Below are 20,411 nucleotides of genomic sequence, written 5' to 3' on the forward strand. Positions count from 1 at the left end.
GTTGGCGCGGCAGCCAATCCCAGCGCGTGACTAGAAAGAGACAGATAGGACACTCGGCATCCATCTCTCTCTTTGCCTCTATCACTTCCCTTACAGGCTTGTTCCCTCTATTCTTATATCTCTATGGTGATAACGGACTACAGTCAGCATTCGCAATATGTCGGTAACGTAGTAAGTCGATAACGTCGTAATTACCTCCGGAGCGGCGAGAAAGTCTCTTACTTACCGACGGCAGAGAAATGCTAACGGCTTGCACTACCTGTTTTACACGAAAAGACAACTATCTTCCGAACGATCCACAGTTTGGATCGTTCTTTAAATTCCTAATAATCTAATCGACGATTAAGAACTACCAATAGTAATTCATAATTAGGCAAATTGTCGTCTGATAATATCAACGAATTAAGAATTGTATATATGTTAACAGAAGAATAAGAAACCGTTCATACTTGACTGATATCAATTTCAAGTGCAGGTTATAAAGAAAGTACACGAGAATCTCTCATTTGTTTGAACAACCGAGCGTCTTTTAGCTTATTATTACTAATTTCTTACGTTATTACTATTAGCTTAATCTAAATTTGGAGGTAGTCATCGTAAAAATTAACGATCGTTTCTTCCAACTCGCCTCACGCGAGATACTCAGATCCCTCTTACCTGGCTGTGCCACGGAGTCGTTACATTGCGTCACGACGATTCGTACTCCGACGTACGTGAAACACGACCCGTAAGGTGAAGCGACCGCATTCGCGCTCCTTTGGCGATCGAATTATTCGAAATTCCGTTCCGACATCGCATTCTCATACGCGCGCGACGATCCCGGACCGACATATGGCGGTTACTGACCATAGTATCGATGTTACATCTGGATCATCGAGAAAACAGCTTACTTTCCGACGGTGGGAGCGCGTCCTGATGGCGCATCGCGCCGCTGACGGCGCTGACGTCGCGGCGGTCAAAGTATCGACGCGCCAGCGACGAGCGAACCTGTGCGCAGTACCTGAACGTTGGTATCGCAGCCTGGGCCGAGGACGCGTCCTACGACAACGGCAACCTCAGCAAAAGTGCATCCGTCGCCGCGTCAAGCCCGCTCTCCGACGTCTGCGTCGCGACGACGCCGTTTTCGCCGGCGGGACCTTTTCAAGAATCGCGTCCCGCTCGCTCCCCGGTCCATCTCGCGACGGACGGTCGTTCACGACGCGTCGTCATCGTCATCGCGGGAGTGTGTGCACACCGTCCGCACATACACACGGTGTTGCGATGCCCGCGGCATCCCGTTAACGGTAGCCGCTGCGCTGTCCGTTCCGGCTGTGAGTGCCGCCGATTCTCCGTCGCTGTGCTGAGAGAGAGAGAGAGAGAGATCGACGCCCGGCCTCGCCTCGTCTCGCCTAATCGAGCCGATCATTATGCCCGCGCCGATCCGCGCGCGCCTGTTGCTATCCCGCTACGCGAACGATCTCCAGGCAAGAGGTAATCACGGCATTCACTCGAGCCCGGAACCCCGGAAGCTCCGGGTCGTAGTTTCCTCGCGACTGCGCTCCCTCTCACGCTCTCCTTGCTTTCTTTCCCCCCTATTCTCCGCGCATATTTCTCAGTTCTCGCACACCCGCAATTTCGCTTTCTAATAAGCGAGGAGCGCGGGACAAGGGCGCAGCTGCGAGGGCAAACCTGCACCGCGCCGGTCGCCGAGAGCGATTCGGTCACGGCCGGGTAACGAAGGGCGTAGTACCTGTACTGCGTGCTAGTACGGCCGAGCGTGCCTCGCACCTGCCGCCCTTCTTTCTCTGTCACTTGTCATCTTTTCTGATTTTTCTGATCTGTTGTAGATACCTCTGTTCGCTGCGGGACGAAGTATACTGCTTACTCTTTTCCGCCCTAACTTTTTCTCCCCCTCTCTTTCTTTTTCTCCTTTTCTCAAGTATATTTATTTGGAGGCTGTGGCATCTCTTCGTCGTGGGCTTTTGTTATTTTAGAATGGAATGTTTACATCTCGAAATTGCCCCAAGATCGAACTGAGTGGTAGATTATTCGGCTGCCTTTCCTCATTTGTTTCGACTGTATTTTCCCGCATCTCCTGCGTTTTTTTCTTACACTAACAGATACGTGTCCAAAATCGTGAAAAAGCGAAGTGGCAAGAAATGAATTGTCTGCTTAATGTCATTTGTTTACTCGCTACACTTAAAACCCGGACTTCAGTAACCACTATTGTGTGTTCATTGCTAAGCAGGCAGTCGTCAGATGACAACATTGGAATTTCAGATTAGATTTTGAAAACTTCATCAAAAAAAAGATAAACACTGATCACACATTTGTGAAATTTAAATGTAAAATACATTCTTATGTCTGTCTCTATTTTACAAATTATACATTCGCATTAATTTTGCATGTTTAACGTTTCAAAGCAGAACAATAAAAAGTAATCGCTGTTTCTAGTGATTTTTGCATTTAGATTATATGGAAAGCGAAGGTGCTTAGAATATTTTATATATGTAGATTGTGCGTGACTGCGACATCTAATACTGCTTCAAAACGAGGCCCTCCGCTCATCGGGCTAATTTTGCGTTTTAGAATGTGGCGATGTTATAAATAAATCGAGATAAGTCGCCACTTCTAGTCATGACTGGAATATGAGAGACTAAAGTAGCGAGATACGAAGTACAAAGTGGACAGTCCGCATTCGATTCGACATCGTCTCCATGTGAATCTCCGCCTGTTAATCGCTCCGGAATAGTCGTGCATTTGCTCTGTTACGTGATGACACTGACGTTCTGATACGGAGAATAACAGTGGCCTGTATTTGCACGTTTAGCGTTTAGACGCGACTATACTTACGAGTCTTCGAAACCTGCTGGTCATGTACGATATTCACTGATATGTATTATAAAATCGATATTTTTAAGCAAAACATGAACGCGTGAATTTCTGGAAGTTCGTCGGTCGAGAAGTTCAACGCAAGTTCTAAACTGAAAAACATTATTCTCTTAAAACGGAAACAACGAAGTTTAAATTGATTGCTCTTCAGTACGCAGAAAAAAAGTTTCTTTAGATTTAATAAAACTTCCTCGGTTGAAACAGATATGTCTTTTGGAATAAAGTAAACAAATAAATGTTCGACTCAACGAACAGGATTGTTTGGTTTCTCAAGCAACAAGTATCTCGACATAACATATTTCTCTCGTTTTTTCATCCAAACATTACAACGGTTGTCACAAGCGGTAAATTATTTGGCAGAAGTAACACTATATTAGAAAAATATTAAATAACTTTTTTGTTTCGGTGAAACAATATTTAATTTATGTATAATGAAATAAATTTTTTTATTGAAAACAAAATATTATTTCCTCTAAATGATACTATTTTTTCTATCAAACAACCTTTCCCTTCAAATAAAATGATATTTAATATTAAATTATGTTGTTTATATTAAACAAACTCAAGTCAGAACACATATACTAAATCCAAAGAAATCTCTTCTTTTCTCTCTGCGCACGGAAAGACAGGTTTCTTTGAATCAAGTATTCTTATTTGTTTGATTTGAATTCGTTTGACTCAAACTATAGTTTTATATCAAATATTATTTCATGTTTCATTAGATTAAATTATGTTTATTTGATAGAAAAATACATATACTATGTAAAGGAAATAAAATTTAATTTTCAACCAAATAATATATTATTTACTTATATTAAACATTTTTTGGATGGATTTAATTGAAAAACAAAAATTAGACAATTTCATCCTCTTGCAAGTAGTATTAATATTATCAATATTAATATTTAATAACTAAATATTAATAACTTCGAACATCCCGATCGTAAAAAAATGTTGTTAATCAGACTACAATGTCTCTCCACATATATCAACGTTTATGTCATGTTGTTCAATTTGATTAAACGCTACCGCATCGGAAATGTTCACTTCGATCCGCGTACGTTAGAGACAAATCTATGAGGATTCTTTCTGTCGCATCGCAGCGAATTAAGAGCTCTCACGTCTCAGAGGCGAGACACGCGAACACGTCCGACGTTGGTGTGTGTTTACGCGTGCTCGCAGGCACGCATGAGCGTGCGTACGGTTCTCGGATGCGCCGAGTGTCAATTAACGATGCCGATGGGCGTTCCGACGGGCGCTCGCGCCGGGACCGACCGGCACGTTAATTTTAGCGTAATGGATCGATCTAAGAGGAGGATGCGTTTTTAAATAGCCCCGTCGAGATGTATCGCGCGCTCGTTATTTCGAAGCGGCCACCACGCGCCGCGTTCGAAGCCTTCTTTCTCGATGCAGCTGCGCGCGTACGACGACCCGCGTCGAACGAACGTAACTTGCATTGTTTTGTCTGGAAGAAATTAAACGTGAAATTTAAAGCGGTGTTTAGTATTCCGCAAAAGTCAAGTCAAAGCAAACGCTGATTGATAGAATCGGAGATCAGTTTGGAATTACGTGAATCAGTGTTGCGATAACTCATATGCATGCGAATGAAATTTCCTTATCTCTCGACAAAAGATTAATGAAGAAATTAATCTTAATTGAATGTTTACGATGTTTATGAAAGCCAACCTTAATTGAATGTTTACGATGTTTATGAAAGCCACACGTGTTTACAATTAATATTACGCTATTTTTTTTTTTTTTAATAACTTCTAGAACCAGGTGAAATTGGAAAATGGGTGAAAAATATAAAACGGACTTTACGTTAAATTGACTGAAATGCACAAAAATGTGCACACGGCTTGTAACGTGTTAATACACTCGTTATTTTACGCTCGCACGATTTTTAAAGCGACACACGACGCGTACGCGTTGTACGCAATGTTCTCTCTTTTGCGTTCCCCACTTGTCCCTTGTATGTACGTACTAAAGTACACGATAATTGGTTGCAATTAGCGATATATCACCGTAGGATGCAACGAAGTCAGTTGAGGGACATCTCATCCTGGATGACGCGCCTATTCCCGGAGCCTGGAGACGGTAGCAGTCTGATTGACGGGTTCAAAATGTTCGGCTCGAAGAACAGCTCGCCCACCAGCACGTTTTACACCGATCTCGAGATTGCGGGGGAGGACAAACAGGAGTTCCACAAGGACGAACATTCCAAGGCACCGTGCTTGTCGGAGCAGCAGAGCGCGACCAGCGAGGATGGGAACTCGCAGGACTCGGACACGGCAACAGGTGCCGATGAACAACAGTATGTCAGACATTCCTTCCACAGGATCGCCAGTTTCGGCGGCTTCCCGAGATTTCAGCCGTTCGTCATGTCCGCTTCCACGCCGGCCGAGTGCATCGATATCACGAGGCACGAGGAAACCTCAACTGAAACGTCCTACATTAAGATGTCACATAGCGTCCTAGAATACAGAAGCAGCAGGTGAGAGCGCAGACTTGATAAAGAAAAAAACGAGTAAAAGAAATGGTAAAGCAGACTCCATTAATGCTGTCACATTCTGTAGGTATAGTTACATCAACAATTTCCAATCAGGAGCATTATTTGTACATCATGACTTGATAATTCGACAAATCAGCAACAGTCATGATGCACAAATATTCAAAAATAATACGCCTAATTAGAAATTTTCAGCGTTACTGCGCCCTATGCAATGAAAATGGGATAGCATTAATGGTGTCTACAAATTGTATAAACATAGTGCACAGTTGACAGATCAAAAGTTGCGACATTTTTTTCGATGAATTTCGCAACGTATCTCATATCCAATAAGAAGATATATCTCCTGAGAATTACTGAAAAATAAATTCTCTTATTGGACATGAGATGTATTGCGAAACTCACCGAAAAAAAGTACTGCAACCTTTAATCTATTGACTATGTACATATCTCCAATTGAGAAGATCCTTACACACATATTTTTGAAAATTAACACAGGTACGTGGCCTCAGAAAGGAGGTCTCACCAGTATACTTTAGATACGTACGCGGTAAGCGAATCCGAGAGTGAAGAGGAGTCGGAGGAAACGAGGTCTTCGGAAACGGACTCCGCGATAGTAGCGGATCACACAGACGACATATCGATATCGGAACCCAAACTGCTCCCGAAGAAGAGCTCCCTAGATTCGAAGAGGAAGAAGGCGCTGCACGTGGCGCAGGAGTTGCTCGCGACCGAGAAGAATTACGTGAACATTCTGCACCTGATCGACCAGGTGTTTCAATTCAGAGTCGATCAGGAGAACAGAGCGCACCCGATGTTCCCTCCAGAGACTGTCCAGCAAATGTTTTCCAATATCAAGTCTATTTATAAGTTCCATAACGACTTCCTGTTGCCGCAGTTCGAGAAGAGGATGCAATGCTGGGACTCGAATCCGAGAATCGGCGATATTATGAAAAATTTCGCGCCGTTCCTTAAGATGTATACAGAATACGTGAAGAATTTCGATTATGCTATGAATCTAATAAACTCACTGCAGAGTAAAGTGTCCAGATTTGCGGCAATTATTAATGAAATTCAGAAGCTCGAAGAGTGCGCGAAATTGTCGCTACCTCATCATATGTTGAGTCCGATACAGAGGCTACCGAGGTACGAGCTACTTCTCAAGGACTACTTACGAAATCTCACTGAAGATAATCCTGATTACGAAGATACGAAAAGTAAGCAAATTTATACGTGTCTTTTGAAGTTTCCCCGGATCGCGTATTCTATGTATTTACATGGACTTCGGTCGCATCAATCGAGTGTGTAACACCTTTTGTAACATCAAATTTCAGAGGCTCTTGAATTAGTGTCCACCGCTGCGAATCATACAAACGAAGCGATGAAGAAAATCGATAAATTTAAGAAACTTTTAGAGATCCAGGAAAGTATATATGACGCGACTGATTTGGTCAGCGCGACTCGTGAATTAGTGAAAGAAGGACGTATAGTGAAAATTTCTGCGCGCAGTGGTGATCATCAGGAGAGACATTTGTTTTTGGTAATTATTCACATGTTTCACTGATAATTATTTTATTTTATTTCTCACTTATCTTTTTTTAACCTTTACCTATCTTGATATTAAATTTATTTTGTCTACCTATTTTAATTGCCTATTTCTCTTATCCTTTTCTTTTTTTATCTATTTTATTTATGTTTTATTGATATTTAAGCTACGTTCCGAAATTATAATCAACGGGTAAAGTAACATTTAATTAACTAATCATAATAAAGAAATCTTTGCTTTTTTGTTCTCTCTGATTGGTCAGTTAAATGTTGCTCTGTCTGTCACTACGTTCTCGAAACGCAATTTTATACAAAATATGTGCGAAAACGTTCAACAATTATTTATCTTTCCAGTTTAGTGATTTATTGTTACTCTGCTCAATAAGACTGATACCCGGACCTTTGTACCGATTACGAGCCAAATTTATGGTGGAAAATTTGCAAGTAGTTGAAGGGGACAATCTAGAAACTGCAAATACTTTTTATATAAGGGACGAAAACAAAAGTGTCGAATTGTACACGCAGTCCGCCGCGGAGAAAGCGGCATGGCTGGACGCGTTGTTCCAGACGATGCAGGAGATTATGAGACGCAAGGCCAGCCTGAAGACTGGCAGTGTTAAGACTTCCTTAGTTAAGGCTGATGACGTAACTAGGTGCATGGTTTGCGAAGTTATCTTCTCTGTGATGAAACGAAAACACAATTGCCGGGCTTGTGGAATAGTGAGTATCCCTACGAGATGAATTTTATTTCTTCCTGTAAAATGCACTATGATACGTTATAACTTACGGTCTGCTTATACATTCTTTCTGCAGGTGGTTTGTAGTAAATGCTCAAATCAGAAGTTATTATTTGAAGACAATAAAAATATGAGAGTATGCAGATTATGTCATGCCGCGCTCACTCAGCCACTCGCCAAATCACCGTCATCGCCTTCTGGACCGGTGCCAAGTTTGCTGCAGGTTTCAGCGAGCGCGCCTTCAGTATTATCCGGCTATTTGCTGTTGAAAACGCAGGCTAGTAAACCGTGGACCAGACGATGGTTCGCACTACACGTCGACTTCGTTTTGTATTCGTTCAAGTCGGAGTCAGAAAGCATGGCCATGACGGCGACACCTATGCCGGGCTTCATGGTCACCGAAGGTACAAACCTGCCCGATGAGGATCCCCTGAACACGAAGGATCGAATTAGAGCCTTCAAAATGCACCATTCTAGGAAATACTATTATCTTCAAGCATCTTCTCAAGAGGACAAAGAGAAGTACGTCATTCACACAAATTACGATTCTCCGCTATCAAATGGTAATAACATTTATAATGCTTATCTTTCATTGTGGAATTTTTCAGGTGGATGCACGCGTTGGAGTTGGCTACGAAAGCTGAACTACCTCATTTTACCCAGACGGAGGACGAAAGCGCACAGGAAAGTCAATCGATGAACGATGTACAATGAACGTTTGTACCTTTTTATCTACCAAACTAGCCAATTTTTTTACTATCGTATTCGTAAGCGAGAGGAGAACACGGCAATGTAAGATAATCGTTAGTAGTTAATTAGCTATATTTAAAATGACGTTAACTTATGTTATATATATATCTTGTTATTAGTGTACACTACAAGAAATCGAGTCAATAGCGGCCGCTGCCGAAACGCTTGTTGTTTTGTATAATGTTCTGTTATAGTATATTTATAAATATATATGTCGTTCGATCACGATACGCTGTGCTGTCCGTAATTTTGCAATGAAGTCAATAGGACGATGCTTGAGGAATCAATTACTCGCTTCAATGATAATGCGTTATCTAAGCTACGATAAAATTGATTTTATCGAACGAGCAATGAATTCTACAATCTTATCAATAAATTTATTTGATCGTAGTTAAAATTACATGACTTTTTTAAACATCTCTGAGCAGTTCCTACCTGATTATGTACAAAAATATAGTAATAACATTAATTAATAATATGTTCATGACAGAACGTCGACTCATCAATTAAGAGCCCGAGTGAAAAAACTCCGCGTTGACAATAGCGCCACAGTTTCGAATGGTAGGAATAAAAACCTTTTCCTGATTACCTCTGTTATAATTTGAAAGCGTTACATGTTAATATTTTTATTTATTTCCATATTATATCTTATGTTATTATGCAACGTGAATAAACGATGAAATAATAACATGAAACGTAACTTCTTTCACTAGTATAAATTATTCCATATTATATCTTATGTTATTATGCAACGTGAATTAACGATGAAATAATAACATGAAACGTAACTTCTTTCACTAGTATAAATTTATTATCATGCGGGGTTTCCTAAAACTATCAGGAAAAGGTCCCTGATACTAGTATTCCTGCCACTCGAAACTGTCAACACAGAGTTCTTTCGCTCGGGCCCTTAACGCGTTATTAATTTATTTTATATTTTATTTTTTCACAGCACTTGTTCAGATAGCTCACGTTTCTTAAATTTCAGAAGGAAATTCTCATCCATGTATTGAATGAATTGAACGCCCTTCTTCTTTTTGACATTTTCGACATTTCTCTTTTCGTAAGTGAAAACGTAATTTGAAACAAGCGTGATTATCATTACTTTCATTATTATTATGGCCAGTCTTTGTCCTGAAAATTTGAAATAAAATTTAGGACAAAGGGGAAAAAGCTAATTAAGATATATCTTTTACGTAATAAATTTTTAACTGACCTATGCATGTTCGTGGTCCAATGCCAAATCCTAATGATTCGTAGAACTTCTTGTTTTCTGTCTTCTCTCTCAATGGGAGAAATTCGCAGGAATCGTTGAAGTATTTAGGATCTTTAGTCACTGCATTTACAGATACGTATATCGAGACACTTTTCTCGATTACCAACCCAGTCTCTTTTATCTAGTAGGAAAATATACAATAAAAATATTTATAATATATAATAATATTTAAAAAATTATTCGTGTAAGGACTTGTTCGATCATCGATGGAATCGTGTCGATTACCTCAAAATCTGCTTCAGCTATTCTGTCGATGACTGGTATAGGAGGATGCAATCTCAATGTTTCGTTTATAATGCAATCCAAGAAAGGCGTCTCATTAATCGATTCCATAGTTATTTCTTTATCCAATTGATATTTCTTTATCTCCTTATATAATGCATTTTGATATTCTGGCTTAAGTGTAATCTCGTTAATTACCCATGCGGCCAAAGTTCCACTCGCTTCGAATCCAGCTATATAGAAAGAGCTCGCCTGCGCTGCCAAGTTATTGCCTTCGAATTCTGTAATGTGTCATGGATTAATGTTATTATTAATATTAACACAGGTATCTTTTATTCCTCATTGATTCATTAATTTAACAGAGACGTATGAAATATATGGAAGTAATAGTGAATATCGATAAATATTTCTCTCGCAATATATATAATATCAATGTAGTAATGTGTATATATATATATATATATATATATGTGTGTGTATGTATATATATATATATATATATATATATCGCGAGAATTGAGATTAGTTTGGGACACTGTATATATAACTTTTATTATAACTAGCTTATAATTATAACTAGCTCTAAAGCTCCTATGCCCTCACTTAGGTTGTCTTTATTTAATGACGTGAGAAGCGAAAAATCGCATGGCAAAATATAGTATACGTAGTTAGTACATATGCGTCGTAAAGTTAACATAACAGAAATCACGAGAAAAGATGGATTAAAAAGTTGCATGTTATACTAATTTTCGGCTATTTATTGATTGTTTATATTTTGACAAGTGTGCTGAATGTATCACGAGTGCCATTTTATGCACATATTCTTTTATTTCCACGTATACCGTAATGTATTTTGCCATGTGATTTCTGGTTTCTGACGTCATCAGACAAGAATAGCCAAAATGAGAAGCCTTAATTATTCTAGAGGATTCTCAAGGATTCTTACTGAAATCAGGATGTTGTTTTCCATTTTTGAGCATTATCATATAGTCCACCAAATCTCCTCTCTTACTTCTTGTTTCTTCTCTATATTTTACACTCTCGTCAAAATGTTTGCGGAAATATTTCGAACCCCTCTTAGTGAACGGTTCAATTAGGGGACTCAGCATGGGAACGAAGAAATAAATCATGAGTACCATGGCGCGCATACTACCTCTGAAAAGGTTTATCCCTGTAATCACACAACAGTGTCTTCAGTATTAGAGAAATGTTACGCAGTTATCATTACATCATTATTTTCTTCTAGTAACGATAATGAGTGACGAAGTAAAATAAATTACTTTTAGAAAATATCTTTCCCAAGCCTGGATATTTCATTAAAAAAACAAATATATATATTTATGGGTCATTCTATGTGAAAGGGGTACGCTCAAAAATTAGATTTGATCGAAACCTATGGCAATCGGTAATACTATTTTAGAAAACATTTGTCGAATTTTTTCGGATTTTTTGAACCACACCATGAGCTTCTATGGCTGTCATAAAATTCGAATTTTTGCTTCGACTACCAGTTTCTTAATTCTCGTCGTCGTCGTCATGCCAATAAAAAAAATCTGAAACCATTGTAACTTTATAGCATTTTTCCCGTAGAATCTGAAAAAAATATTTGTAAAATTTTAGGGGGTAGTTTTCACCCTTATTTTGACATTTTAAAGTTTAAAATCGAAATTTCGCAAAGTACGCCACCTTCGATTTTTTTTGTTCTTTTTTTATTTTATTCCTTTTTAAATTTGCTTTCGACTAAGTCATGTCTCATGATGGTAATCGACCTGGAACAGGCCCAACATAAGGCCCAAAGGAAAAAATCCACCTTTTTACCGTTATATCTCAACCCTCAAGACGGTTGGGCCTGTTCCAGGTCGATTACCATCATGAGACATGACTTAATCGAAAGCAAATTTAAAAAGGAATAAAATAAAAAAAGAACAAAAAAAATCGAAGGTGGCGTACTTTGCGAAATTTCGATTTTAAACTTTAAAATGTCAAAATAAGGGTGAAAACTACNTTTTTTTAATATCCAGGCTTGGGAAGGATATTTTCTAAAAGTAATTTATTTTACTTCGTCACTCGTACATATGTATTCATCTAAATAATTATAACTTAACAATTAATTTTCACTCGTTTAATTAACAATAACCACTGCATGCGAAAAGTGCGCGCGCGCATGCGAATGTAACGCGTGTGCAGAGCTATTGCACAGTAAAAATCATTTTGTACTTTGTGAAAATCGGTTCATGTTAAAAATTTTGCGTTGAATTTTCAACACAGCTGTATGTTAATTTAACATATTGCGATTGCGTTATTTTAAGATGTTGTGTAAAATTGAATTCAACATTCTTTTGTGTTGAAATACAATTTATATGTAAATATACATTTAATATGCACGATAGTACGCGTCTTATCCCCGCCGAAAAATAATGCGGCGGCTTTGGCGACAAACATCATATAAGCTCGGCTTAAAAGAATTTAACGGTATATGTCGGTTCGATTTAGAGCCACGCGAATTATTTTCGATAACAGTCGCCGTCTATTAATTTTTGATATATTATTTATGTTACTTCTTAACATATTTACCTTGTATTAAATTGACACAAAAATTTGAGTGGACCGTTTAGGATATGTGTGAAATGTGTGTTAAATTTAAAACAAGATTTTTTACTGTGTGTCGACCGGCGTACTTGTTACTAATTCGCGTTACTAAACGCACATCGATAAGAAGCGATAAAAAATCCTACCTGCTTCGAAAAAACCGCTGCTCTCTTCTTCGAAAGCATTTACTTCGATGCCATACGTCACGGAGGCGAGAACATTGCTGACGTAACGGGTCGAAATTTCTCGCACATCCTTAATCTCCTTACAATTATCCTCGTTCTCTGGCAATCCATCAATATATTTCAACATGGGTTCTATGCATTTAGTTATTAACGGTATCATAATCTTCAACTTCTGTCCGGTCAAGGACGGGGTCAATTTGGTTTTGAGAAATTTCCACGTTTGTTGTGACGTAATAGCGAGGAGATTACGGAAGCCCAGAAAATCCGCATTAGTAACTGAACCGAATCGCCTATTCGGGAAAACATTGTAGTGTTTGATCATCGTTTCCTTTATAAGTTCATGGTTTCGCAAAAGCAGCATGGGTTGGTGAAAGATGTAGAAGCCGATGTAAGGATCGTCTGGATCAGCACTCTCGTACATCTCGCACATCAGATCTGCAGGCGCTTTTTTAAGCATGATCACATCCTTGAAGTTGCCGAAGATCAAGTGCGTCGGGGGTGTTTTGACCCCGCGTCTGCTCCAGTAGGACAGTTTGTATTTTGCGTATACGTAAAAGAAGCCAAAGGCTATTGCCAATATCGTAGTGCTATTGATTAAGTAACGGCTTATCGTGTCCATTATCGGCAGAGTAGATCTTCGTTAAACTGTGTGTTTTCTTCAACCGAAGCCTTGTAACTGACTCGCTGGGAAAACGAATCTTAATTTATATGAATACGTGCCAGCCCGATATAGAGATATTGATTCATGAATAATACTGCGTAAAAAAGATACGCCGACGATTTATAAGCCGACATTTTTTATCAATGTGTATTAGTCATCGTTAAAATCAATCGCATTATCAGGAGTGGTGTACAAATCAGTGTTCACATAGGTTCAGTTCAGTCAGGATGATCGATTTAATTCTAATTTGGAAAACTAATACATGGTCAATGCCTCGTAATCGAGTTTGATTTCTCAGATTGATGATATAATTATTCATTGTATTATTATATAATTGCCTCTCAATACTATACCATTTTGTTTTAATAAGAGAATTAAATCAACTGCTATACAATAGGAAGTACGATAATCTTCATATCGTAATGAATTTTAAATTCAATACCGATATCTTGATATCTTGACATCTTGACATCCGTTCGATTTTTATCCGCTGCATCCGGTTGCCGAGTATAAAATGCAAAACATAACAGTCCATATTTTACTTACTTGAAATCGCTATTTTTTAAAGATGTAGGCTGAAAGAGAGAAACTTGAAAAAAAATCATATTTAAGCTCGCTTATTTAAAAAATCGAGAACGCAGTAAATTATACGAAGTTTTCTTTCAAAATTTTATTTTTTCAGTTAAAAAATACGTTATAATTCACGACACAAAAATATATAATGTGGCATAACTTCATAAAACACAAAACGCTTACATAATCCAAATTTCCGCAAATATTGATTTTGCATATATTTAAGCAATTTTTTTATTAATATCCTAAATAAATCAATTAAAATAAAATTAATTCGATACTTGGGAAGTTATTATTGATAAAAAAAACGGAAGTAAGCTATAATCGATGTACGCAGTTGAACGCATAAAATCGAAGGATGTTGACACTTCCTTCATGTGTTTTCTTCTTGACGGGTCAAGAGAGCTGAATAATTAATGATCTATTGTGATATTCATATCTGAGTCTCGCTTATATAGGGTGTCCCAAAATTCACGCAAGAAGTAATTTTGATAGAAAACACAGGTTTATTATTAAAAATTGTAAATTTTTTATTGATTCATAAAGTATATAGTATAGGGTTATGTATGGAATAGCATATCGGGTAAATGGCCTCCACGGTTTTGCTAGCACATACGTACTCTTTTATTGAAATTTTCCATGACCGTTTTGCACAAATGTGGCTGAATTTCGTTGATACAGCGCTCAATTTCCTCCTTCAAGGCGTAGGTGGTCGTGAGCTTGTTGACATAAATCTTAGACTTCAAAAAACCCCAAAGAAAAAAGTCCAACGGCGTTAAATCACATGATCTGGGCGGCCAATTCTGATCACCAAAACGGGAAAGGAAATGACTCATGCAGTAATTAAATTGTTTCTTGGGCTGTATGGCATGTGGCACCGTCTTGTTGAAACCACTTGTCGTCCACATCCATATCTTGCAATTTAAGCACAAAAAACTGGATTATCACGTCGCGATAGTAAGTATCATTAACTGTTATTGCCTGACCAGCCGCATTTTCGAAGAAAAATGGTCAGATGATGCCTCCAGCCCAAAATCCGCACTAAACAGTGACACGTTGTGGATGCAAGATCACTAATTGATCCAGTCTCTCTAAATTTTTTAATTAATCTCTTCACAGTTGATGAAGTTAAATCACAATTCTGACCATATTTTGTACGAAAATTGCGAACTGTAGCTGCCAAACTTTCATTATTTTTAAAATATTGCTCAACAATGAAAACGCGTTGTTCTTTCGTGTAGCGCTCCATTTTTGATAACCCTGAACTGTCAGCTGTCACGTTATCTTCCTTTGGCAACACTTTACTGCACAAATGGCGCAAAATTCAAATCTTGCGTGAATTCTGGGACATCCTATACATGATATTTAACACTATCAGTGTACCCTGATTTCTTATCTAAATTCTTATTAAATATTTGCAAGTGTACATTACTAGTCTCGTTGCGCATGTCATTTAGAAATACTGTCGTATCTATTGATCCGCAAAAAATAAAACATGATAAAAATTTTTTTCGATAAGGAGAAAAAAATTCTGTCTCTTGTCGCAAATGATTACGCTTTACATATGTTGAAATATATCGAACAGCACAAATTGATTCGGACATATCTATGATGTTCATGAGAAATTTCTTAGGAAAATAACTAAAATATTTCTATAATATACGAACATGTTTATAAGCTCTCGAAATATACAATCAAGTGAAAAATAAAGGACATGTAACAGCCAGATATCAGAGTGGCAAAATTTAATAAGGAAAGGAGCGTTTAGATTTAAGAAACGATTGAAAATTTCTTGAATATGAATATGAAAATAAATATAAATATCATAAAAGACATAATTATTGCTCTCACCCCTCATTTTTTTGATGATGATTGAGACTATCATTGCCACACTTTATTTATTGAATTGGATATCAAAGAGCTTTAAACACTTGTTACATTTACAAATCATATTGACATGAGAATATTATATATACAGAAGTACTCCGGAGAATATTTTTATGCGACCAAAATATCAGAAGCGATTACTATTACACAATGCTTTACGAGATATTGTATATTAAAACATCTCAAAGTCGTATTCGATTATCTAATGAATCGATTCGGTTATCTATTGAATCATAGATCAGTAAAAATTTATAAATTGACCAAGTCGATTTATTTTTGGAATATAAGAATCCAATTCATCAATCAGTTACTGCTTATGTCTTACTACATACTTTACGGCTATTGTTGATGGTCCTTTACATTCACCATGAGAAGAATTAAACATGTATGTTTAAGTAACTATAGTTTAATTTTTATAAACTCATACTGATCTGAAGTTGATCTGGATTGACTTGATCTTCATTTACAACAAAACCGAACTGTAAGAAGAGAAAAGAAAAGAAGAAAAAGACGTTATTGGCGTACATATGTAAGGTAGATTCGAGAGAACATCGAGGCAAGTCGGCAACGAAGATGTTAAAAAGTAGAGGGCCTAAGGTAGAACTTTAGAGTACGCCGAACTGGAGACCGAGACAAGAATAAAACTGAATGTGAGTTATATGTGAGAACTCGTTGAGATCTATTAGAAAAATTGAAATGAAAAATTGAAGGAGAATAAGAGCACTTGTTACTAAGCCGCACTATTTTAGTTTAGCAATGGAAAGTTCGTGATCTACTTTATCGAATATTTTAACCACTTACACTATAAAGACGCACGTCGAGATACTTTTGTTCCAAAACCGCCAGCGACGTGTATACCACGTCGATAGGCATTTATCGCAGAAACAAAAATGACGTGTCCGCTAACGATGTCACGTCGGCTAACAATTAGATCGTTCATTACTCGAGCTACAGTTCTAAAGTGCACGGCATCGCATAGTGTCATCGATATCTTGGAAATATTTCAGAATCGATACGGTATGTCGTACGGATTTTTTTACACGAAAATTCTTGTAGTTTGTGTTATATTCGTGTTCGTGTTATATTGTAGAGCGCGGCACGACAACTGAAAATTAAATCGTAGCGCAAGTGGTGAAAGTAACCTAACGAGACTAAAGCAGTCAGTTTCTTTTTTGTTTAAAGAACTGATAACATTATCAGAGGAGTGGGGAAGAACGTTGTAATGCTAATTCTATCTACATCCTGTTCTAAATAACCTTTGCTTCGAAGATATTTACTTGCAGCAAACATGTCCAATATTGGAGTAAGGATAGGAAAAGGGAATTGCGTTGCAAAAAAAAAGGAGAGCAGTTTTTCCAAGCAGATAAGAAAACATCATTAAATCTATTTATAATAATATTATTTAATATTAAATAATATTTCTGGAATATTAATAGATGGTTATATGTCCACTCTTAATAATATTTAAAAAATAATATTATTTAATGTTATTGTAATATTATATATTTGTTAAATATTCAACTCTATGTATATTATAATTGTAATTTTTTATTTCAAATGTATCGCAATACCAATTGTCTTATTAGATAAATAAAGTCGAAAAAATGTTGTGTAAAAATATGTTTTATATTTAAAAAAGTATATATATATATATATTTAGCGAATGCCGCTATTAAGAAAAAGTTAGTGAGCGGAAGCAGTACTGGGCAAATAAATGCGGAGTCTTTACAACTGCTCGCACAAAACGCTGTATTTACAAGAAATTTAAAACTCGCAACGCGATACAAAAAAGAACGGGATTCTATAAACTAAAAACGCAACGTTAAACAAAATGGGGAACGCTAGGAGATCGGCTCGCTAGGTCGGCTCTCTCTCACTCGCAGGGAGAGGCACGGATAGGAAATCGCGCACAAGGGGCGCGACGAAGGCCGTCGGAAAAGTTCTTGTACGACGAGAGACACTCGCACTCCCAGGCGTGACGCACTAATGCGCGTTTGAGAGAGACGGGGCGCAGTCAAACAGAGTCTCTAGACCGGAGCGTCGAATACAATTCACGAAGGTGGCGAGGAACACTCGCGAGCGCGTCCGCGACGTTTGAGGTTTAAAACAAGAGTGAGCGCTCCGGAGTCCTCAGGGACACTGAAGAACAAATTACTCACGAAACAAACACGAACAAACAAATTACGCGTGCGAACAGCCGTTGTTTTTATCGCCGGTTGTTTCGATCGCCATATATATATACGCGAAAAACGCGGCGATGAGCTCGGAAGCCAAAACAAATAATTAATTTGTTACAATTTTAATAATATGTATAAACGTATGTTGCTAACGTATGAAAATACATGTAAAGGAATTGTTTCAATAATAGATATTAGCAAGCCTCTTCTAAATTGCACAATGTCGACTGATCTATAATTGTGAATACTGCGATTGTCAGGCGCTTGATCTGCAGAATGAGTTGGAGTGGCAAGGGAAAAAAGGAAGCGTAGCCTTTAACCCTTTCGCGGCGGAGTGCTCTGGAAAGAGTCGCGCTCTAAGCAGCCGATGCCAGATCGACCGCGCGGACCAAATACGCGAGTCGTTCCGAACGCAGTGTGTATATAATATTTGACTATGTAAAAAAAACCTTTGCACAAGAAGCGTATGCTGCTAGCACGTCAAAAACAACTTAATGGACATTAATGGCAGTTGTTGATAACAAACGAACAGCGCCTTCGTACGAAGAGAGCGGCTCCGGATGGGCGCCATCTGGCGCTGTTCGTTCACCGCGGGTAAATTTGCCTGAGCGCCGAACGGCGCTGTTCGCTGAGAATGAGCATCTATAGCTGAGCGCCTAAAGGCGCTGTTCGCCGCGAAAGGGTTAAGAATCAGCTCGTTTATATAATCGCGGACGAAAAGTTGTCGGATATTCCTTAGACATAGTGATATCAGAAATTTTGCATTTGGAGTATCATTTCTGAATATTCGTGCTTCATGATTACTGATTGTTCTGTGAACCAGCAAGGATGCTCCAAAGCAGCATTCACGATGAACGAATATTAAAAAATGATGCGGTTAGTTCGAAATTTCTGATATCACTATGTCTAAAAAATGTAACAATATTTCTATTCGTGACAGTACAATAATTCCAAGCACTGCTCCAATAACAGTTTCGATGATTAAGTGAAAAAAAGATGTGACGTGAAGAAAATTACACAAGCGTTAGATTTAGAACTAATATTGAAACAGAGGATGCAGATAACACAATCACTGTTTACTATCACGATGGCAAGATAAGATTTCTAAATACTTAAGAAATATAAAAATATTAGAACGGTTCAGACGATCTATAACAAGTAAAAATTAGTAATTTTCTTAAAATACAAATAGATTGTAACTTCAGTTATATCGAAATTAGTAATCTTGTTATGATCATTGATATCGAAATTAACTGGAGAGGGAAAGAATTGTTTGCAAAAATGTATTAGGCGTACAAGTTAATTATCGAATCAAAGCTTCAAGTTTCTTCAAGTGAAGGTATTCGTCAATTGCTCGAAAGATATAGTAAAGTCATTAAATTGTTTTAAAGCTATTTAAGGTACTTTTATCGATAAAAGAGAGTTCAGCGGCAATCCAGAAAAAAATTATGACAAAGCAAACTTATGAATTAACGATCATGTGCAGTAAGTGATCTAACAGCTGTCAAATTACATATATAAGGTGTAGTCATAAAGATAAGTAATAGAGCAATATATTTAGTTACACACGTTTTAATACAAGAAAATTAAGACTGAAAAATTAGAATTATACTTATAAATTATATCGCATTTTCGCTTATTAAATACGCGTAAACCCGACGAATTCCAAAAACAATCCCAAGAACAGTTGTTTGCTACATATAAAAGGCTTGTTGCAAAATTATCAAAGAAACTCAAAACGAGAGGAAAGCGTAATAATAAAATACCTTTATTACCTCAATCCGATAGTATCACTTTACCGACCGGCCGTCGATTAATCGACGTTTTGTTCTCAACGCTTATCGACCGGCCGTCGATTATTCGACTTTTATTCCACAGCGCTTAACGACCGGTCGTCGATTAATCGACTTTTGTTTTTTCCGTTAGATTTGGTTAAGTTAGACTGACAAGTAGCAAGCAGCAAGCATTTCGAATTCTGTATTCAGATAATCGTTGCTTTTCTTTAAAATTTAGCCCTTAAAGATGAATGAAAAGGATAGTGTTGGTGAGTTTTATCTCGACGACCTGTCAGATTGTCTTCACTGCTGTTCAGCAAGTAGTACTGATGACGAAAGTGATAGCAGTAGTATAACGATTCGAAAGCGACGTTCTGTATCACTAATATACAGTGATTCAGAAGACGAGGGCATAAATAATAACGTTAAAGACAGCTGTGGTACATGGTCAACGAACGACAAGAATATAATTTTGGAACCTTTCGAAGGCAGCCCCGGCGTAAAAATTATACCAAGTTCCTCTGAAAGCGTAATAGATATTGTGAATTTATTCATTGGAAGTGACCTGATTGAGCACTTCGTGAGGGAGTCTAATAGGTATCATGATCAAATTATGGAAAAATATAGAATTACACCAAAAACGAAAAAATGGAC

At 37.7% G+C, this 20,411-nt stretch overlaps 2 protein-coding genes across 3 annotated transcripts; one reads left to right on the forward strand and one right to left on the reverse strand.

Annotated features, from left to right (window-relative positions):
- Positions 1 to 978: 978 nt before the first annotated feature.
- LOC106741486 (FYVE, RhoGEF and PH domain-containing protein 1-like) lies at positions 979 to 8,802 on the forward strand. 2 transcript variants are annotated; one of them, XM_014613582.1, is made up of 8 exons: positions 979 to 1,470; positions 1,827 to 1,851; positions 4,901 to 5,365; positions 5,879 to 6,597; positions 6,715 to 6,920; positions 7,280 to 7,645; positions 7,739 to 8,184; positions 8,271 to 8,802. In XM_014613582.1, the coding sequence occupies exons 1-8, from the start codon at positions 1,407 to 1,409 to the stop codon at positions 8,374 to 8,376; spliced, it is 2,397 nt and encodes a 798-aa protein (XP_014469068.1). In that variant the 5' UTR covers positions 979 to 1,406; the 3' UTR covers positions 8,377 to 8,802. The 2 variants fall into 2 exon arrangements, with proteins under 2 accessions (XP_014469068.1, XP_014469069.1); XM_014613583.1 differs by lacking the exon at positions 1,827 to 1,851.
- A 97-nt stretch (positions 8,803 to 8,899) lies between these two features.
- On the reverse strand, positions 8,900 to 13,412 carry LOC106741487 (cytochrome P450 6k1-like). The gene is made up of 5 exons (XM_014613585.1): positions 12,646 to 13,412; positions 10,857 to 11,081; positions 9,914 to 10,191; positions 9,629 to 9,809; positions 8,900 to 9,546 (listed from the first exon to the last, which is right to left on the reverse strand). Exons 1-5 carry the CDS (start codon positions 13,301 to 13,303, stop codon positions 9,359 to 9,361), a joined length of 1,530 nt encoding a protein of 509 aa, XP_014469071.1. The 5' UTR covers positions 13,304 to 13,412; the 3' UTR covers positions 8,900 to 9,358.
- Between the last annotated feature and the right edge of the window lie 6,999 nt (positions 13,413 to 20,411).

The sequence above is a fragment of the Dinoponera quadriceps genome, unplaced genomic scaffold (genome assembly GCF_001313825.1).
Source record: "Dinoponera quadriceps isolate SergipeBrazil2010 unplaced genomic scaffold, ASM131382v1 scaffold405, whole genome shotgun sequence".
NCBI classification, from domain to species: domain Eukaryota; kingdom Metazoa; phylum Arthropoda; class Insecta; order Hymenoptera; family Formicidae; genus Dinoponera; species Dinoponera quadriceps.